Source organism: Pelodiscus sinensis, chromosome 12 (genome assembly GCF_049634645.1).
Source record: "Pelodiscus sinensis isolate JC-2024 chromosome 12, ASM4963464v1, whole genome shotgun sequence".
NCBI lineage: Eukaryota > Metazoa > Chordata > Testudines > Trionychidae > Pelodiscus > Pelodiscus sinensis.
In genome coordinates, this window is record NC_134722.1 from 3141862 (window position 1) to 3164482 (window position 22621).

Consider the following 22621-nt stretch of genomic DNA (forward strand, 5'->3'; position numbering starts at 1 on the left):
CTTGTGCACGTAGCTGTGACACAGAGTAGGGCTTTGGCATGTGATGCTAAAACGGCCTCCGATCGGCGTTAGAGGGATGTTAGGACAGTTCAGCACCTGCAGAATCAGACAGCGCTTGCCACATTCCAAAGCAGTGTACACACGCACACTCTTAAAATATCAGTGCATTATCTGTTAATGCTCATAGAATCAGAGACTCCTAGAACTGGAAGAGACCCTCTCAGCAGGACCAAGCATCATCTCGATCATCCCTGCTAGATGTCTATCCGACCTGCTCTTACATATCTCCAGTGATGGAGATTCCACAACCTCCCTAGGCAATTTAAGTCCAGGATTTAACCACCCTGACAGGAAGTTTTTCCTAATGTCCAACATAAACCTCCCTTGCTGCAATCTAAGCCCATTGCTTCTTGTTCTATCCTCAGAGGCCAAGGAGAACAATGTTTCTCCCTCCTCCTTGTGACACCCTTTTAGATACTTGAAACCTGCTATCATGTCCCCTCTCGGTCTTCTCTTTTCCAAACTAAACAAGCCCAGCCCACTTCTTCACATCTGAAGAAGTGGGCTGTGCCCACGAAAGCTCATGATACCATCTACATGTTTTGTTAGTCTGTAAAGTGCTACCAGACAATGAGTCTGTACAGGATAAACTTAAAAAACAACAAACTCGGCTACCCCTCTGAAGCTTTTAAACAAGCCCAGGTCTTTTAGTCCTCCCTCATAGCTCATGTTTTCTAGACCTTTCATCAGTTTTGTTGCTCGTCTCCAATTTCTCCACATCATCCTTGAAATGTGGCGCCCAGAACTGGACACAATACTCCAGCTGAGGCTTAACCAATGCAGAGCCAATCGGAAGAATGACTTCTCGTGTCTTGCTCACACACTCCTGTTAACACATTCCAGAATCAGGTTTGGTTTTTTTTTTTGCAACAGTGACTCATACTTAGCTTGAGGTCCACTATGACCCCAAGATCCCTTTCTGCAGGACTCCTGTCTATCACTGAACTGTACCTCTATTTGGCCTCCTTTGAGTTCTAGCAGCATGCTCTCTCCTGCAAAGTCAATGCACTCCAGTTAACATGTTCAATTCATTCTTAAAATCGCACTCGGTAACAGCCACCTAGCTACGGCATCCCAAAGTCTGGGCTCTCCCCACTGGCTTCTGATAGTTCTGCCCCAGGATTGGGAGCGCTGCGTCTTTCAGAATGAAACTGAAGAATGAAATGGTGGTCTAGGAAGGTTCTGGATTTCCCCGCCAGCAGAGCACCACTGCTTGTCTGAGCCACATTAGCCCCGGAAAAAGCCTGTCCTCACGACAGCGGCAAAGGGCAGGGAAAAGGGTCTGGAGAAACAAATGCAAGCGAGATGGGGTTGGGGAAACCAAATCATCTCAAAATCCTCCTCCTCCCCTTCCCCCCCGTCAATGTTGCCACAATATCAAAGAGGAAGTCAGACTCGGTGGATTCCGCATGGGAAAACCTCCCAGGCACCCGCCAATCCATCCCCGACCCCCCGACTCCACGGCTGCTGTAGCTCCCACTTCCCTCCTGGCTGATGGCCTTAATTTGGCTAGCGAAAGGGTTAAGTTTAATTTATACTGATTTCTATTTAATATCATTCTCTCCCCGTAGGAGTCGGCAGCTGTGAGTTGATTGTACTCTCTCATTATGCAGTCTGTATCGCTAATGGCCTGTGACAAAGGCATGGCATCTTCCAGGCCTTACCCCCGAGAGCCAATTAAACACACATACTCCCTTCCTGTTTGCCGCGCATTACAATGAAATTAAACTGAATTTCAGAATCATTTTCTCCTAAAGACATCTCTTTACAATAATTAATGCAGGCTATTCTTTTGCATTTGAAATATTCATCAGGAGCGTTGACTAAAAACGTTTCTCAGGCTGATTGCCCTGCACTCTGCAGGGCCCGCTGACGCCGTGTCAAGAAACCCTGCTGCTGCCATGACACCTGGAGCTCGCGGGGTCGCTGCACCAGCAGTCGTTTTCGGTGAGGAAAGCGTCTCTTCTGGAGCACAAAATAAGCCAAGCGGCCACAGAGAGGGCCCCAGAAATCTAGCCCAGTGTCAGGCAGGAAGTGAGAAAGGGAAAAGCCAGGACTTGTTGTGTTTTGAGCCCTGTGTGGACACAAAATGTATATCTGCATCCGATCCCCAAAATGGTCCCTGGATGCAAAACGGGTTTCAGGTTTGCAGTGGGGATGTAAGCGACTAGTCGACTATCCGAGAAGCCTCAGCGTATCGAGTAGTCAAGTCACTACTTGACTAGTCGCTCCCCCCCTCCCCCGGCTCCCTTGCTGCCTCTTTATCAGACGCAGCAAGGGGGAAGGGAGAGCAGGAGCTGGTGCTGGTGGGAGCCAGCTTAAAAGCCAGTTCCCCCCATCACTGTCTCTGCAGTGGGGCTGAAGTGCACCTCTGCCTTTTCAATGTAGTAAGAGCCCTGCAGGTTAAATGTAGTAAGTGCCCCTACTCGAGTCCCCACTTGCCCCGGGTTCCCCGCCCCGGGGGCAGCTCTTACTACGCTTAAAAGGCAGAGGCACAGCGAGGATAGCGAGCCCCCCTTTATCGACTCGTCGATGGAAATTCCATCGGCTCCTGATTCATTGAAATGTAACATTCCTGGTTTGCAGTGCTCTACTCTGCTAGGGTTTGGGTAGACAGAAATGTAAACCAATCCCCATAGGTGGTTTGCAAGGCACACGTGTAACGGTCACTGGGCTGGGTAAAGGAAGGACAAATCTTATGGTGCGTGGTTTACTATTCAAATGGCACATTGCCTCTGCCAGAGATTACGGGAACACACCTATACAGAGATCCCACTCGGCAGGCGAAACACGGAAACCACAATGGCACAGGGTGCCCTGTGGCACCGCTGCCCTCAGACTCACTTTGGGACCAGGCTCTTTTCCTACCGCACCTACAGTTCACTGGGTAGCTCCGCACCATGCATGGTGTGACCAAGAGTACCGAGCGTGGGCTGTGCACATCCCGAGCGTTCGACTCTAGGGATGCGAATGCTTCACTGGCTAACTGGTGTACTGGGGAAGGTTAACCCTTGGGGTCTGGGGCAGCTCCCGCCTGCCGCGGGCGTGGGGCTGCTCCAGCCCTGTCGGAAGTGCCCCCCGCCCACTCTCCCCTTTAATTGGTTAACCAGTCAAACAATATGTTTAACTGGTTAACCAATCAAACGGGATTTTACATCGCTAGTCAAATCAGTGTGAACAGAGCCACTGGCAGCGCACATTCGAGAACAATCACGCTTTTCTGCTCAGGAACTGCCAGCAACATCTCATTCTCTTGACGTTGTTACCGAAAATTATTCACCAGCAGTTCAAAGAAGGCCTGATTGGGAGACTGGGCATGAGCGGTTTGGACCAGACCCAGAGTCATATAGTTTTGTTCATCAGATTACTGTGATCAGAGCCTGTTTTGGAGCAGCGGTTTCCGCTTTCTCAAATGATGGGACGCTCCGAAACCGCATATCACCCTGGCAGGAGTGGGGTCTTTGCATGCGAACTATACTGGTATCATCGGAGCCAGTGTATCTGAGGAAGTTTGATCTGAGGAAGTGGGTCTGGCCCACGAAAGCTCATCATCTAATAAACCATCTTAAAAAATAAATAAATAAATAAATAAATCTTGTTAGTCTTTAAAGTGCTACATTGTCCTGCATTTTGCTTCAGCTACCCCAGACTAACACGGCTACATTTCTATCACCATCGGAGCCAGTGTATCTTCAGCTGGCAAAAGGAACAGGTGAGCCAGGTGTGAAATAGTTTTCCCATCCAATGAACCTTTTTGAGATTTCAAATACCTGCCCCAAATCAGGAAAAAATAAAGTCAAGATCTCACCAATTTTCATGAGCCAAAAAGCAAGGCCAGAGTTTGGTTTTATGCCAGGAAAATGGGAAGTGCCAGGAATGGGACTGTGTTCCATAACATGGAAAGGGAGGGGCACAGAGAGGAGGACTGTAATACGGGGAGTGGCCACTGGGGGCAGTGTACGCAGGGGAAGCCATACTGTAGAGTGGCCACTTAGGGCAGCCACCAAAGGCTGGGGCTCCACCGTCCTGACTATCATCAGAGTGGGTAAGTAGCCCCCTTGCCCTAAACCCTTTCCCCCCAGCACCTTTCTGCAGTGCAGGGGGGGAGAGCTGGGGGTGAGACAGAAGGCCAGTGCTGGTTGAGGGGAGAAAGCCCTGCTGGATGGGACCTCCCACCTGAGCCCCTCCTCATCCTCCAACTCTCACTCTCGCAGTCCCCCATGTCTACATCCCCCTGCTTGCCGCCCCCACATCCCCAAGACCCCGCCCTGAGTCCTACACCCCCCACACCGCCAGCCCCCTGCCCTGATGGACCCCTGCAATGCCAGGCAAATCTGCTAGTTTCCAAAGAAACCTCTGTTTTGAGCAAGAAAGTTGGGATTTGTTTTGAAAACAAACCGAATCAAGAAAGTTTCCACAATTTCCAATTTTGTTGAGTCCACCAACGTATTGAAACAGACCCTGTGCCAAAAGATTTGACCATGGGCATTAAAATATTCCTGAACCGTGCCCGATAGTCCTTTTTACAGCATTTTCTGCATCTTCGTTGTTACTCATTCTACCATGCACTGTTAACATCCACCGTTTTCAATACTCCAGCCGGTCTGCCACGGCTGATGATGTAAAGCAAACAAATTCTAATTATGAAGGGCCTAGCCCCAACTCAAGTTGAGGCGAGTTTTGCACCATTTTCAATGGATTTCGGCTCTGTCCCGTGACCACAGCTAAGTAATGACAGGTTTTCAGGTGTGCAGGTGCGGGGCTTGTTTCAGTTCCGAGAGACCTCGGTCAAGGCACACATATTGGATCGGCTTCTCAGGTTTACAAGCAAACAGGCTACAACTCTCTGTGGCTAAGAGTGGGGGGTGCTGACTGGCACGGGAATAGCGAAACCAAAGAGCCTCTGTGTCCGTGGCTTTGAAGACACTCTCACGACCCAGCCAGCAAGAGGACCCAACTTCCCCTCCCTGCTGCCGTTCATTCACACCGCGGCGGGCCCAGCACCGTACCTGTTTTGAACCAGCCGTCGGGTGTGAAAGCAGCTTTTGTTTCTTCGGGTCTATTCCAGTATTCGCGAAATACCGTGGGCCCCTTAACGAAAAGCTCCCCTTCTTTGCCGTCTAAGCCGGGGGTCACCTAAAGCAAACGAAGAACAGATGCATTCTCCGGAGCAGTAACAAATATTCATACATCAGTAGCGAGAGCCACCTCGGAGTTCCACCCCACAGAGCCACGGTTGCTACAGCTTCCTACAGGATGAGGCTCAGAGAGGCAGGGAGCACGCCCTTTCACGTCCTCTCTGACTGGGAGCTGAGATGGTCTCGCTCCATGGGCAGCATCTCCTGCCTTCCATGAGGAGCAGAGAGGGGAGAGACAGGAAGATCTCTGCTTACGTCAACGCCTACTAGCTTAGAAGGGACCGGTGCTTGTGCATCGTTATGGATACTCATGAACTGCTGTACTGAATCCCTCGTCTAAGGAGTCTGGTACCCAAACCCTGAGAGAAGCCAGAGGGTGCTTCTTCCAAAGACAGGAAGACACCACCCTAATGCATCTGGCCAGCTGCAAAAAAACCTCGCAGCAGGGCAATTACTTTCCGGCGGTGATCAAATTCTCTGACCCAGGAAGGCTGAAGACAGTCACACTTTTGACCATTCCTAGATTAACAGAGTCAAGGGCCGGAAGGGACCCCCGAACCCACCTAGCGTTTTTACTCTTGCTAAATTATTTGCCTCGCTAACATGCTGCGGCAGCCAGCCAGCATCACAGGTTAATTGTAAACAGAATTAAAAAGCGTTGGATGTCCTGCGCCTCAGAAAGCTCAGGTCCCTGCTTTTCACCCAGCAGTACGCGTTCAAAGGCTTGACTAGACGACGGATGCCCCGTTCTGCTCTGACATGCCACGCGACATGGAAGCACAAATACAGGAAGGGGCTCACAGTGACATTGAAAGGTGGCAAAAGGGGATTCACTGGTTGCAGGCTTTGTAAATCAAAATGCTGACTCCAAAGGCAACCCTCTGTCCTGGGGGAGAAGTTTGTCTATAACTATTAAGGGTTCATTCTCCTTAACCGTCCCCCAAGGAGGAAAAGCTCCAACATGCTTTCAGAAATAGGGTGATTTCCCTGTTGAAGACCATCTGGGTCAGCTGAGTTGGCCCTCTGTTCTCCAGCAAAGAGCAAGCTCCCTTGGCTTGGCACGCATTTCTCCTGTGGTGCCTCTCACCTGGCACGAGGGGCTGGCTCGTGCACCATGCCATCGGTTGTGCCTTCAACTCCTTGTGACCTTTCTTTTATCTCCTGGTGCATCGGAAATGCCTGGCCTGGCCTTTCCTGCTGGTGGAACCAGGAGCAGCCCAGCAGCATGAACGGTTTCTCTGCGGCATCACTGGAGGAGCCCTTTGAACGGGAGCACGACGGGGTCTCCCCATCGACGTGCCCCCCAGCTGATCCGTGAGTCTGCAGAAGTCTGTTTATTGCGTGGGCGGGCGGGCAGCGGGCTCCGGAGCAAGCAGAAAAGGCTCTTGTGGCTTGAGTTGCATTTCCTGCGAGCCCAGGTGTGACGGGTAGGAGCAATGCTGGCCAGCCCCCGGTGACCGAAGGGTTAAACTCTGGTAGGTAGCAGGGGTGTTGGCAGAAAGCCAATGGGAAAGATGGGTGAAATATGAATTGTGTAGAGACAGCTGGCTGCTCTTCCTTTGGGTGAGTTCTATATGAAGGGCTGGAGGGAGCACCACGCAATCATCAGGACTGCAATGCCTCCAAGGAATTCGGGGCATGGAAGTGGACTGGGCCTCGAGGTACGGACCAGCCGGGCTGTGAGTAGAGGGAGGACGGTACGTTTAGTCGCGATCAGGGTATTTGTCTTTGTTCTGGTGGTTTGGTTAAGTGTCTCTGTGTAAAATCCACATGCTCTCCCCCTCCCCCAATCACTCTAGTTAAGCTGTACCCAGAGATACGACGTTCTCTGTGTTTTAATTTGTTTTTCTCAGTTGCTTAGTAACACCTAGCAACCAGGTATGTTTTATTAAGGATCTCTTTTTGTTTTTTGTTAATAAAATCATCTTTTTTAAGGCGATGTTTTGATTCTCGTGTCCTGGAAGGGACCAGGTCTGTGTGGGTGCCTGCTTAACCCGAGAGGTCAGCTAGCAAAAATGTAGTTGGTTTGCGGTGTTTTCTTTGGTTCTTTTTTCAAGCTCTCTTGTGGCAGAACAGCTTGGGGTACCCCTGGGGAAGGAATTCAAGGGTTCCTTCCTGGTTTTTCAGGGCTCTTTAAAATCAGTTGATGGTGGCAACTTAACCTCCAGAGCCAGTGCATCTGTGACTCTGGGGAGTTTTTTGTAAGCAGAGCCTCTAGAGCATGGATTCCCAAACTGGGGGGCATGCCCCCTGGGAAGGGAGCACGAAGAAATTCGGGGGGGGGGGGGGAGGCGTGAGGCAGTCCAGCCTCCCACCCCCCATCAAGTTTTGCTGCCCGGCTCAGTTCCTTTCCCCCCCCTTTCTCAACAAGCTTTGCTCCTATTTTTGGGGGGGGGCAATGAGGGTTTTTCAAACATCAAAAAGGGAGACGTGATGCTGAAAAGTTTGGGACCCACTGCTCTAGAGGCAGGTATTTAGGATCTCATGCGGGCTCCCCCCTACTGCACTCAGCGTGCCAGAGTGGGGAACAGCCTGGACACCAAGGCTGTGTCTACACTGGCATCCCTTTCCGGAAAAGGGATGCTAATAAGACACATCGCAATTGCAAATCTGCAATTGTAGGAATAAAAGATCCTCTGGAAAAGGGTTTCTTTTCCGGAGAATCACGTCTAGACTGGCGCTTTTCTCTGGCTTATCCCCAAGCCGGAAAAAAGCGGCAGCCATGTAAATGCAAATGCCGCGGGGGATATTTAAATCCCCCGCGGATTTGCAATTGCGATGTGTCTCATTAGCATGCCTTTTCCAGAAAGGGATGCCAATGTAGACACAGCCCAAGTGTCATGCGTTGCTCTTGAGCCCGCCTTTCCGACATCTCCGAGATCGCCACGGGCGTGCACTGCAGGGGACCACGCCCACCTTCCCGAGGCTGCGAGACAGTCCCTGTCCAGTACGGAGCCTTCGTGGGGCTGAAACAAAGATGACAAGGGAGGAGGGTTCCTGGCTGACACACCTATTCCGGCCGACACACCTATCCCGGCCGTACTAAATGGCTTGCTCCTGAAGACAGCCTGAGCCGGTCAGTAGCGAGCTGCTGCCCACCAGGCCTGTATGTCTAGCAGCAACAGCAGCCAGCTCAGCTGGGATAACTGTGGGTTGGCGGCCAGCTCAGCCTTTGACACGACAGCTGCAGAGGATACCAGACGCCAGCTGTGCCACTTGGCACTTCCAGCAACCTGGCACCTGGCAGGGGAAAAACGCCAACTCCTGCTCTCCAGGGAAAGGCAGCAGAGCCGTCTCTTTCGACCTGTCACCGGACGCTTGGAACCACGGCAACCCTGGGAGAGTGACGGTAACCCCAGAGCCAGACTCGAGTAGCATGCTGCAAAATACACAGTTTACTACTTCGGGTCAGAGCTGCTAGACCCAAACCTAAGCTTTTCTGGTAAACAGCCAAGGGCTCTTCAGTCCCTAGGTCCCTTACTCGACCCTTGTCTGGCTACGGAGACAAAAAGGCATCACCATCCGACAGCTGCTCGGTGAATGAGCCTCCTTTTGGCGTCCACAGCACGAGCACCTCTGTCACCACCGACACTGCTCCTTCTCTGATTCCTTGAGGTGGGGGCTGGAGACTGCACTGCCCCACTGCATGGGGGGGACGGACAGGTGTGGTATGAGGCACACGGTATTGGAGGAGGGGAGGTAATGGGGGGAAACCTGCACGCCGCTGTGTGGATCATAGAATCATAGAACCATAGAGCTGGAAGAGACCTCAGAAGGTCAAGTCCAGCCCCCTGCTCCAGGCAGGACCAATCCCAACTAAATCAACCCGGCCAGGGCTTTGTCAGGCCGAGACTTAAACACCTCTAGGGATGGAGACTCCACTACTTCCCTAGGGAACCCAGCCCAGTGCTTCACCCTCCTAGTGAAATAGTTTTTCCTAATATCCAACCTAGACCTCTCCCACCACAACTTGAGCCCATTGCTCCTTGTTCTGCCATCTGTCACCACTGAGAACAGCCTCACTCCATCCTCTTTGGAACCTCCCTTCAGGAAGTTGAAGGCTGCTCTCAAATCCCCCCTCGCTCTTCACTTCTGCAGACTAAACAGACCCAACTCCCTCAGCCTCTCCTCATAAGTCATATGCTCCAGCCCCCTCATCATTTTGGTTGCCCTCCGCTGGACCCTCTCCAATGCGTCCACATCCTTTTTGTAGTGGGGGGGCCCAGAACTGGACACAATACTCCAGATGAGGCCTCACCAGAGCCGAATAAAGGGGAATAATGACATCTCTGGATCTGCTGGCAATGCTCTTAGCGCAACCTAATATGCCATTAGCCTTCTTGGCTACAAGGGCACATTGTTGACTCATATCCAGCTTCTCATCCACTGTAACCCCCAGGTCCTTTTCTGCAGAATTACTATTTAGCTGGTTGGTCCCCAGCTTGTAACAATGTTTGGGATTCTTCCGTCCCAAGTGCAGGACTCTACACTTGTCCTTGTTGAACCTCATCAGATTTCTTGTGGCCCAATCCTCTCATTGTCTAAGTCACTCTGGACTCTATCTCTGCCCTTACACGTATCTACCTCTCCTCCTAACTTAGTGTCATCTGCAAACTTGCTGAGGGTGCAATCCATCCCCTCATCCAGTCATTAATAAAGATTTGAACAAAACCGGTCCTAGAACCGAACCTTGGGGCACTCCGCTAGAAACCGACCGCCATCCTGACATCGAGCCGTTGATCACTACCCGCTGGGCCCGGCCGTCTAGCCAGCTTTCTATCCATCTTACCGTCCATTTATCCAATCCGCATTCCCTTAACTTGCTGGCAAGAATATTGTGGGAGACCGTATCAAAAGCCTTGCTAAAGTCAAGGTATATCACATCCACTGACTTTCCCATGTCCACAGAGCCTCACCTGTATAAACTGGAAGACTTCGCTTTGCTGAGCCGTCAACGCGCCACCTTTCAGGTTTTTGAAAAGGGCCATGGGAGATCGAAAAGGGCTATGCTTTGGAGAGTGGTGGGAGTCCTTCCGGCTTACCTCGGACTCATGTGACCCTTCAGCGTCCGGCCAGCCTGTCTCAGGGAGCTCTCTACTGCAGCTATGAACGTAACACGAGGACCCCGTGGCTCTGAAGCATCGCAAGGCTCGTGTGAGCCCGAACGGAAAACCGGCGGATGGTCCTGCGGCACTTCAGAGACTCACAGTAAAGGTGCTGCAGGACCATTCGTTGTTGTTTAAGGTTTTTCAGTTACTGACTGACACGGCTCCCCCCCCCCGAGACTTTTGAGCCAGAACGGTAATTCACCCGCTCCTAAACTGTGTGTAGCTTGACGAATGTAGGCCTGCAGATGGAGAACCACAATAATTATTGGGGGCTCCCCTAGACTGTGCTCCCGACAAGTCTGCTCATAAATATCTCTTAGGTACCGTAGCTCTGGCAACACACCGGCTGCAAGATGCTGCAGTCAGTCCCCACCAGCGATACACCCCCACTGATAGTAGTTTGGTGGTTGCGGCGCCACAAGCTGTACACCGCAAACTGCCTTGGGGCATTGTGCCCCAAGAAATCAAACGAAGCGGGAACCACATAGCGTGCCAGGCTTGGCATCTCCACCGAACAGTCCGATGGAAACAAAGGTTCTCTACTGGAAAATACCAAACCTCGCTTGGCAACTCACTTCCCTGGGAAAGCCCAGCGGCGTTGCCAGGTGCTGTCTTGCCATGAGGTTCTTCCTCACCCTGTCCTCCTGACGGGACAGCTGTGGCATCAGAGGACAAAGCCAGTTGTTGAAAGTGATTCAGTGACCCAGCCCAGAGTAGAGCTCTTTTCACTTCCAGCCCAGGCTGTTACCACTGGAGAGCATACATACCAACAGCCAGGCTGGGTCAGACCATCTAGCCCCGGGGCCTGTCTGCCCACAGTGCCCCAGAGGGAGTGACAGGAACAGAGATTCATCAAGTGATCCCACTCGTCGCCCATTTCCAGCCTCTGACACCATCCCTGCCCATCCTGGCTAATAAGTATTGATGGACATCACCTCCACGAATTTATCTAGTTCATTTTTGAACCCTGGTAAAGTCCTGGCCTTCACAACATCCTCTGGCAAGGAGTTCCACAAGTTGACAGTGTGCTGTATGAAGAAATGCTTCCTTTGGTCTGTTTAAAACCCCCTACCTATTAATTTCATTTGATGACCCCTAGCTCTTATTTACAGGAACAAGTAAATAACTTTTCCGGATTCCCTTTTTCCATACCTGTCATGATTTTATAGACCTCTGTCTTATCTCCCCCTCCTTAGTATGACATTTTCTAAGCTGAAAAGTCCAAGTCTTTTTAATCTCTCTTCATATTGCACGTCTAATCATTTTGTCACCCTTTTCTGAACCTTTTCCAATGCCAATATAGCTTTTTTGAGATGAGGCGGCCACATCGGTATGCTGTATTCAGGCATAGTTTCTTACAACTGATGCCAAAGACGCATTACTTAGGCTTCCAAAAGAAACATTTCTCAACCCACGTGCTCCAATTAAACCAGTCTGAATTTCAACTGGAGCTAAGCACTTGTAGCTACATCTCAGTTAAAAAGGTGAAAGACAGATGTAGCAAGTTGAGGGTCGGTAACATGGAGTCAGCAGGCCGGAGTAGAGGCCTATAACATGAAAGCAGCAACAGGCCTAGAATCTAGTGAGCAAGACTTTGGTTCAGGAACACACAGGAGCCAATAAAGAGGCCCTACTGATAACTACTTAAGGGTATGTCTACACTACCCCGCTAGTTCGAACTAGCGGGGTAATGTAGGCATACCGAACTTGCTAATGAAGCCCGGGATTTGAATTTCCCGGGCTTCATTAGCATAAAGCCGGCGCCGCCATTTTTAAAAGCCGGCTAGTGCGAACCCCGTGCCGCGCGGCTACACGCGGCACGGGCTAGATAGTTCGAACTAGCTAGCTATTCCGAACTATCTGTACGCCTCGTGGAACTAGCGGGGTAGTGTAGACATACCCTAATTGTGTAAGTTAGGTGAAGCATGGAAGGACACAGGGAGGCACCACGTACAGACTGTGAACCAAAAGGAAGTAATGGAACATCTTAATAAGGAATGCCCTGGTACAAGAACTCCCTAGGAGTCATGCACATACCAACCTAGGTTCAGGACCAGGTCGGAACTGATAGGATGACGAATAGAAGGTAAGCCCCCCTTGCATAAGGTGAGGGGTGGTAACTAGGCAACAAAGGATGGTAACCTGGTATATAAAGAAGTGATGTAAGTTGTTTATACCTGTCTATAAAAGGACACCGCAAAGGGTGCTCTCCGGCCGACCTAGGGGGAGGGGCGCACTAGGCGCCTGAACGGCAGGTGTCATTGCCTAAACTTACAGAATGCACAGTGGCTTAACTCTGACTGACCGCTGTTAATATCTCTTATATGGCAACAGGCCCTCCCGATGTTGGTACCTTGTCAACGCGGGAGTGCCCAGTGGTGTAAAATTGTAGGACCTCTGTTACCAACTGTTAGAGCTTCACATCCGACAATAAACCTGCTCGATTGATTTCAACCCTTGCCTGCATCTGTCGTTTCTGGGGGCTTTCAGAGATCTCCTGTGTTGACCCAAGTGCACGGGGTCTAACACGCTAGATAAAGGAAGTACCGATTGTTACACAGGCAGCTGAAAGTTTATCATCACCGACGGAGTAGAGGTCCTGTCAGGAGCGCGCCAGGACGACCCGGGCCAAACGACGCTGACACTGACAGTCCAGACCACCGAAGGTACTGAAGTTACCGAAGTACAAAACCGAGATACGACAACAGATTCTATATTATCCCACATTACATGCTCTTAATTAACGGTCTGAGCCCTGGGAGTCAGGTCCCTGAGCTGAAAGGTTATTCCTTGGTTTCCAAAAATGGTGAATATCGGAGACTCTGCAAATGACTTTCAAACTCACTAGTGGCTGCGTTTGGTTCTCCCGCAGCCCCTTCCTGATTTGAGATCTTCTTTTCTGAGCTGTTGAAACAAAGATTGACGTAAATGCATCCAGCACGTTACCAAGAAAAAAGCTGTGCTGCGCTGCCGTGCAGGAACGTGCCCAGGTGTTTTTACCTGTCCTTATAAAAGGGCTTTGCAGAACACTTGCCACATCCCAGAAGGACGGGAGGGCATGTATCTTCACCCGCATGGCTGACCAATCCAGCGAGGTACTTACCTGCGCACTGCTCCTCCTTGCGAATCAAACCTTGAACGGGCTCCAAATTTCTTGTCGTATCAACTCAACTTTTGGCAGAAGCTCAACCCACATCTTATCTAGAGCAGAGCTCCTTGGCAGCAGGCTCCTCCCTGTTGTGTAATTTAATGATGTTATGGCTGGCTTGCAAACAGTAAAACAGAAAGGCCGTGACGTTATCTTAATAGGATTTTGCCTGCTGAACTCCGAACGTCACTGGTGCTGCTCCCCAGTGTCCAAAGAAGATGCAAACCACTCGAGTGCCAGCAGCCCATGCTGCTGGAAAAGGGCACACATTAAAAATCAAGGTTCAAGGCACTTATCAGTTACAACCACTCGCCTTCGGCACAGGGCCCAAAGCACAGGCACGCACCAAGCAGAATACACGGCTACGTTTTCAAATGCAGGGCCTTCGCCGCAGCATCATTCAGCCAGTGAGAGCGCGCCTCACTCAGTCAAATCTCAAAGGTACCCTTTGTTGCTATGCTGGATCTAAGTTACACGCAACTGCTGAAAGCATCAGATTGCTAATTGCACAGATAGCCTATTCTCCAAGTGCGATATTTTAATGCACGTTTCAGCAGCTCTGTATGCTAGCAACTTGAACATTCAGGCAGCGTGCCCTGGAAGCCGGGCGTTTGATAGCTTTCCGCTCTAAAACGCATTCAGCAAATTGGACTGGACCTGCCCATGCCCCAGATAAGATTCTCCGCATGACCATAAAATGTACTAAATCACCGGACGGAGTAAATCGGGATGATTATAAAATTGGATACTTTCAATGTGCCCGTTTTACCGCTTTGTGAGCAGGATGCTGGTAACCGGGTGGGAGTGCCCATTTAGCAAGCAGTCCTTTGATTGGCTCAACCTCTCCGTTGGTTCTCCTGCGCTAGCTGAGCCGCGCTACCCTTGCTGCAGGGAGCCGCTGGAGAGGGTTCTCGAATGGACGTTAATGGGGTTAGACCTTTCACTAGCGGGAGGCCTGCGCGATGGAACAAGGGACCATTGTACTAACAGAAAGACAAACTTTTCCAACAAAGCGTAGACAGCATGTCAATGGAGTCGCGCAAATGTCCGCCAGCTGCTCCTCACCAACCAGTCGATCGGGATCTACGGGTAGATCTTGGAGCCTCTGACAGGTGATCCTGACTGGTTTGGTTGGGAGGCTGTCAAGCGCCTGCACATCACCCGCTCCTCCCTCCCTGCCCCGCTGCTCCTGCCCCGAGCTTCAGAGCTGCCCCCTGGGAGCCTCCTGATTGTTGTGTAGGGTGGGGGAGACAGAGGCAAGGGGGTGTTGATGTCCCGCTCCCCTGTACCCCATCTTCACAGAGTAAGGAGGGCGGGGCCTCAGCAAAGAGGTGGGGGAGGGGCAGGGCCTCGGAGAAGGGGCGGGGCAGGGGTACTTGGGTTTGAGGTAGACCCCGGACTGATTTAAATTCAAAAAGTAAACTTGTGGTTAAAAAGGTCGGAGACCCCTGCTGTAGAGGCACCTTTTCTGGAAGTAGCGCTGGATGCGTATGGCCCATAGGGTGCAGGCCTGTGTGACAGGCCTCGTAAAAATCTTCTCACAGGGAAAGGCTATCTCCAAAGGCCTAAGCCAGCAGGAAGCCCTTATGGCGTCCATAGGCCTGTGTGTGTGTGACCCCAGGGACAGGCGAACACTGGAGAGAACAGAAGAGGCGAGAGAAAAGTTCTCTCCTAACAGAGCCCAACAGGAACATCTTCTGCGGAGGAGCGATTTCTCAAACCACAGAAAAAACTCACTGCACCCAGCACGGCCATCTCTGCAATGCCCCTCACGGACTCAGCTGGGGCTTGGCTTTTCTTTCCCTGGAAACTGAGTACAGGAGAGCCTTTGCGGAATCACTATTCATGGTTCTGCAAATTCGTGAGGGTCTCCTTTCCTGGCCAGGGGGTGGGTGGGTGGGGGAGTGTCAGGGATGGGCATGGTTCTGCAAATTCACGAGGATCTGCTGTCCCAGCCTGGGGAGGGTGGCAGGAACCAGGAGCCACAGCTCCCAGTATTCGCAAATTTTGCTATTCGTGGTAGTGCTGTGGACGCATTCACCGTGAATGGCGAGGGCTTCCTGTATTTGGTAGAGAAAAGTAATTCTAGACAAGTTCCTCTATAATGACAATGCGACGAGTGTCATGCAACACACAGTGCTACCTAATAGTGACCTTGACGAGAAACCTGCATTACAGGAGAATCTGCATATGCTAATTAGGACCTGCAGAGATTCCAACGCGAGCTTTGTGCACAGAAGGCAACATCCTCTCAGCACTGAGCAACGGAGGAAGCTGAAAATACCCATGTTTGCTGGTGGGACGTATGTCATAAATGCACCAGCTGTGCCCTGATCATGGATACAACAACAGGAGAAAAAGCAGCAAGATAATTAAAATTGGGGGGAAAAAAAGGATTCTTTGCAACATATTCCCACTGCCACCATCAGTATTATACTGTGCTGGCTAGCCCCGCTTGGGGGTTTTCATCACATTTGTGAGTAAATTATTCTGAACCAAGTAATCATTAAGCAATCCTGCACTTTTTTTTTTAAAGTGTCTATTAAGCGAGACAAAAATTAGGACAAGTGCTCTAGGCAACAGAATCATTTTACTAGCACTCCCACAACAGATTTTTTAAAACCTTCGACCGGGAGGTGGGGGGGGACAATTGTAACAGAGCAAAATATGTCACCCGGCCCCTTTGTTCCTACTGTACACAGGATGGCTCCCTGTCACTTGGCCCCTTTGTTCCTACTGTACACGGGATGGCTGCCTGCCACTCGACCCCTTTGTTCGTACTGTACACGGGATGGCTGCCTGCCACTCGGCCCCTTTGTTCGTACTGTACACGGGAAGGCTGCCTGTCACTCGGCCCCTTTGTTGGTACTGTACACGGGAAGGCTGCCTGTCACTCGGCCCCTTTGTTCGTACTGTACACGGGATGGCTGCCTGTCTCTCGGACCCTTTGTTTGTACTGTACACGGGATGGCTGCCTGCCACTCGGACCCTTTGTTCGTACTGTACACGGGATGGCTGCCTGTCACTCGGCCCCTTTGTTCGTACTGTACACGGGAAGGCTGCCTGCCACTCGGCCCCTTTGTTCGTACTGTACACGGGAAGGCTGCCTGTCACTCGGCCCCTTTGTTCGTACTGTACACGGGAAGGCTGCCTGTCACTCGGCCCCTTTGTTCGTACTGTACACGGGATGGCTGCCTGTCACTCGGCCCCTTTGTTCGTACTGTACACGGGATGGCTGCCTGTCTCTCGGCCCCTTTGTTCGTACTGTACACGGGATGGCTGCCTGTCTCTCGGACCCTTTGTTCGTACTGTACACGGGATGGCTGCCTGCCACTCGGCCCCTTTGTTCGTACTGTACACGGGAAGGCTGCCTGTCACTCGGCCCCTTTGTTCGTACTGTACACGGGAAGGCTGCCTGTCACTCGGCCCCTTTGTTCGTACTGTACACGGGATGGCTGCCTGTCACTCGGCCCCTTTGTTCGTACTGTACACGGGATGGCTGCCTGTCTCTCGGCCCCTTTGTTCGTACTGTACATGGGATGGCTGCCTGTCTCTCGGCCCCTTTGTTCGTACTGTACACGGGATGGCTGCCTGCCACTCGGCCCCTTTGTTCGTACTGTACACGGGATGGCTGCCTGCCACTCGGCCCCTTTGTTCGTACTGTACACGGGATGGCTGCCTGTTACCGGCCCCAGAGCTGTCTCTCTGCACTGTATCACACAGAAAACCAGCTCACCATATACCATGGCCAGCAAGAGCTGCACTTGGCCCACAAGACCGCCCAGAGGAGCAATAAGGCGTCTTTGGGACTGCGAGCTCCCCAGCCGACAGCTGCTTCTATGTCGGGGTTCACTTCTGCGCCCACAGCTCGGTTCCTCCCCCTGCCGAGCAACGTTTGCCCGCATGGCACGGGCTTTGCATTGGAAGCTTTCTTTCGGTGACTCTCTCCCTGGTACCCACCTCCGTTTGCCACAGCCCCCGCAACGCTCTGGAGCTGGCCAGGGGAGCGGGTGGAGTTCTGGGAAAGCATAGCGTGGCTCTTTTCAAAGAGCTGCCGCGTGCTCAGCGCCTCTCAGGACGGTCTCTAATCCCTCCCAAGAGCACGAACCCCCTTGAAGATTCCCACAGTCAAGCCGGATTGCAGCCCGGAGCATGACTGAGGAGGAAACCCTGACTGTAACCCCCAGCCCCTGCCTAACGACCTGCCCCCAGCCTGGCTAGACGGACAGCCCAACGCAGAGCCGGACTGAGAGGGTCTAGCCTATTTCTTCTTCATGCCCAGCCTCTATTGGAGGGCCGAGGAGCGGAAAGCCAGCCCCGCACTGCAGACTGTGCAGCCTGGCTTGAGTTTACCTGTAGAAAGGGAAGACAAAGCCCTGTGGCTGTGGTTTTGCAAGGCAGGCTCCCGTCCTTTAGAAAGCGCCCCGAGACCCTCAACTCATTTGCACAAAACCAGCCCCAGACTGCACCTTTAAATGGCTCTCCACATTCCAGCCGATGTCCTAGAGGTAACAGGTTTGCTAGCATGTTACCAGTCTCTTCGGCAGTCGGCTTTCACACAGATACATTCATAATTAAACACTCCTCATCCAGTGCCATGGGTTTTGTGCATGCGTTATCTTTTCTGCGAGCGTGCAGCCCTGCAGAAGGCAAGCAGGAGGCAATTTAGGCACAGTACGGTTTTCTTCTGACTGGAGACAGGTAGATTTCTGCTCCTTAGGGAGAGAACATAGAGCAAAAAAACCCCTTCAAAGCCCAGACTAATCTTCAAGGCCCCATTTCACACCTGTTTTTGCCATGTTAATGTTTCATAAAAGGGCTGGGAATAACACAATCAATTTACTTTTCATTTTGGAAGGTTATACGTTTAAAAACAAAAGGGGTAAGACCAAGACTGACTCACGGTGTTGTCACTTAAAACCAAAGCCTGAACGTACAGCAATTGCTGCTACCTTTGAAAAACAAAAGCAAATGGATAGGTTTTCCAGGGATGCGGATCTTCAAAAGTTGCTGCAACCGATTCATGCCAGCTGATCTCGCAAGAACCACAGGAAACCACCAGGTCTAAGGAAAGTCAATCATCTTTGCAACAAAAACCTTCTTGATCTACATTCCCACCCCAAATGAGAAGCGTAACGTGATTCCAGAAACGCCAACAGCGCCACGCTCCACAGTGCCGGCTTTCCTGTTCACAGGCTTCAGAAAATAATAAATGAGGCGAGATGGCAGCGCATCATCCCATTCCCCGTACACTGTTCATTAGCGAGAGATTCCTCAGACGCACTTGCCAGGCCTGTTTTGATTCTGCACTGGGGGCAGGCTGCCAGTCCCTGCGAGAACCGGCAGAGAATCAATTAACATTCTGCCTCCGCTGGCTTCTCAGAAGCCGGACTTAGAAGGCGATCCCGGACAGAGAGGCAATCCCGCAGGGGACGGTATGACCCAACCTCTGCCACCCATGCCCCAACTCCATCCTGCAGGGACCCCAGTCTCAATGACTGCTCCACTCTCTCTCATTCACAGGATTATAGACCCCTAAAACTGGAAGATCGAGTCCAGTCCCCCGCCTTCATGGCAGGACCAAGCACCGTCTGATCATCCCTGACAGGTGTCTGTCCAACCTGCTCTTACATCCAGAGATGCAGATTCCACAACCTCCCCAGGCAATTTATTCCAGTGTTTGACCACCCTGACAGGGCGGAAGTTTTTCCTAATGTCCGACCTAAACCTCCCTTGCTGCAGTTTAAGCCCATTGCTTCTTGTCCTGTCATCAGAGGCCAAGGGGAATAATTTTTCTCCCCCCCTCCTTGTGACACCCTTTTAGATACTTGAAAACTGCTCTCATGTTCCCTCTCAGTCATCTCCTTTCCAAACTAAACAAACCCAATTCCTTCAGCCTTGCCTCATAGCTCATGTTCTCTAAACCTTTCATCATTCTTGTTGCTCTTCTCTGGACCCTCTCCAGTTTCTCCACATCTCTCTTGAAATGTGGTGCCCAGAACAGGACACAAGACTCCGAGGTCTAACCAGCGCAGAGCAGAGCGGAAGAATCATTTCTCATGTCTTGCTCACAACACTGAGTATTCCTGAGGTTTTTTCCCCTCTCATCCACTAGCCAGAATGGCTTCCTAACCCCAGTTCTCCACATCACCACCAGATCCTCGCTCAAATCCATCCCAAGGGTTCCCCCTCTCCTGCCCTACTCTCAGGAAGTTAATTGCATGCACTGCAAGTGACTGCCTCTTGTACTACCCTGTCTACCCACAGCGTGCCTTGCATTAGCCAGTGGTAGCTGCCTCTCGCCTTCACTTAACTCACTCACCACACTGGCCAGAGAAATGTCAAAGGAGCAAATCAGCAGTTTGATTTTTCGGAATGGGTTGTGGACCCCAAGGGATGAGGACGGTTTGAGAGATGCAGTCAACTTGCAGCGGCCTCGACTGTTACCCCCTTACTCCAGGAAGGGGTAACCTTGACCCAAGAACTTTTTAATGCCCATGGCAAGTGGGGTGCAGAGGGTCGTAGGGGTCTGTATCTGCACTGAAACACCTGCACTTAAAGTCTGTATCTAGAGACTAGTCACCAGCAAAGAAGAAAAGGGCCTATACAAAAGGGCCATGTTGTAGCACAAGGGCCGGCTCTGGAAAATGCCTGGATCTGTTTGAGAGAGTCTCAGGGGCCCAGAGCCCACCCCCCACAACACCCGCAAGGGTCTATCCACGCTGGGATTCCCTCTCGTCGCACGAGGCTGATTGTGCAAGCCGTGGAATTTCGGGGATGCAGTGAATACTCTGAGCCGAGGCCCACGTGGGCCGGATCTGCTCCACCAGGGTTAGAGCCTGGTACTCCCCACCACTATATTTGCCGGCATGGCCACAGGTACCGGCAATCGCAGCTCCCATTGGCTGCAAATCGCCGTTCCTGGCCAATGGGAGCATCAGGAAGCGGCACAGACTGGGACACTGCTTCCAGACGCTCTCATTGGCTGGGAGTGGTGATCCGTGGCCAATGGGGGGCTGCGATCGCTGGTGCCTGTGGCCGTGCAGGTAAAGAGAGCAGCAGCCCGCCAGAGGCTAGCCGCTGCTGGTGTACTATCCACCCCCCGTTCCATGATCACTGTTGTCCTTTGTGAAGGAAGAATGGTCAGTGACGTGGCTTGCACATTTCCAGGCCTCCGGTCCTTAACCACACTTCATCCTCTGGTCCAGCAACCAAGCGAGCCGGGGACTAGCTGACTCCCAGGCTGTGCTTCTGCAGAGGGGACGTCTGGCCTAACGCCTCACAAATGGCGCCCTGCAAACAACGAATAGCCTTTAACATGCCGAAAGAGTTTCCAACAGCGCCCACCGGCCTTCGCTACCCGCAATATGGGCAAGTGTCAGGCTGGGCAGGTATTTCAGCTACAGAACATCACAGCACAGTGCACTAGCCACACGGGACCACCACCTTCCCCACAGAGAAGCTTCCCTCTGTCACCCACCCACAAAACCGCCCCTTCCCCGGAGGATGCTTCTGCTTTCACCCCCGCTGCATGACGGTCCATCTACACAGGAGGAGACGGCTTCTCCCTTCCACTTGCAGCAAGACAGACTGGTGCACTCTGCTGAAACGTACAGAAAAGGGCTGACCCCTCCAACCAGTAACACGGAGAGAGACGAAAATATGAAGGGAGACTAAAAAGAAGGGGACTTTTCAGCTTGGAGAAGAGAAGACGAAGGAGGGATAGGAGCGAGATCTATATAATCATGCCTGGTGTGGAGTAAGTGACTAAGGAAAAGTTATTTACTTGTTCCCATAACACAAGGATGACGGATCACCCCATGAAATGAACCAGTAGCAGGCTTAGAACAAACCAAAGGAAAAGTTTCTTCATGCACGCACAGTCAACCTGTGGAACTCCTTGCCAGGGGATGGTGGGAAGATCAGGATTTTAGCAGGGTTCAAAAAGGAAGTAGATAAATTCATGGAGGATAGGACCATCAATACTTATTAGCCAGGATGGGTAGGGATGGTGTCCCCTTAGTCTCTGTTTGTCTGGAAATGATGACAGGAGAGGGATCACGTGAGGATTCCCTTTTCCTTTCACTCCCTCTGGGACACCTGGTATTGGCCACTGTCAGCAGACAGGACACTGGGATAGATGGACCTTTGGTCTGATTGTTCGTATGTCAACTCATCGCCTTATACACAAGTTTGGCCTCAGCTTCTATCCATAGCACAGAACTCCTGGCAGAAGGAAAATGACATCCCACGTTCTGCGGGAGTGATATGGTTAAGAAAAGCAAAGCGCTGCACACATGCCAAAAACGTGTCCCGCGGCAGAGAGGAAGGGTTGCAAACTAGCCAGCTTTCAGGACTGTAAAATACATGGCCTGACAATATCTGCTCCCTGGATGGGATGGCAACTCCCCTCTGTCTTAGGGTATGTCTATACTAGCCCCCTAGTTCGAACTAGGGAGGCTAACGTAGGCATTCGAAGTCGCAAATGAAGCCCGGGATTTGAATACCCTGGACTTTATTTGCATCTTCCCGTCCGGTCGCCATTTTTAAATTCCAATAGTCCGAAGTAACTGGCCGTGGCTACACTCGGCAGTGAAACGGCAATTTGAACTAAGTCCTGAGTTCGAATTAACTGTTACTCCTCATGGATCAATAGGAATGAGACAGACACCACCTGTCCTTGCGGATGCGGGCAGAGGGGGCAACCGCTGGCGGTGGGATGTGTCTGGGAGCGACTCAGCTCCTCGGCTCCGCTCTACATAGGCAGCAGCCTGCTCCTAAGAGACGGCAGAGCGCTGAAGAGAGTGCAGGGGCAGGGGCCACGAGGCCCGGGTAGCTGTGGGGAGGAATGGTCAGAGCGGGGCCGTTCCCCACCCAGAGTGACAGCTTGCATGTGGATCAACGAGCAGATAATTACAACCTTAGGGAAAAAAAAAACCCACCCAAAAAAGGGAGAAAGCAAAGCCCCACCGCAGCAGCGTCCTCCAGCTGCCAGCTCCTCGCCACCCATCCGTCCCGCGCAGCTCTCTTTGCAGACTCATCACAAGAAAATTACTCGCCATAAAAGCCCTGGGTGGAGGGTAGCATTAGATACAGCTGTGAAGCCATTGATCTATTGATAGACCCCTATTGTCAGGGGCTGGGGGCTGGCTCTCGTGTAAGTGAGC

General features: G+C 51.7%; 1 protein-coding gene across 4 annotated transcripts in view; it reads right to left on the bottom strand.

Moving 5' to 3' along the window:
• ACSF3 (acyl-CoA synthetase family member 3) overlaps positions 1-22621 on the bottom strand; it is a 124510-nt gene that overhangs the window by 42905 nt on the left and 58984 nt on the right. For 3 of the 4 annotated variants that reach the window (XM_075939854.1, XM_075939852.1, XM_075939853.1), the window contains exon 7: positions 5070-5196. The exons of the other annotated variant lie outside the window; for it this stretch is intronic. In XM_075939854.1, coding sequence (XP_075795969.1) covers positions 5070-5196 — 127 coding nt within the window. The remainder of the gene's footprint in view (positions 1-5069; positions 5197-22621) is intronic. 4 annotated transcript variants of the gene reach the window in all.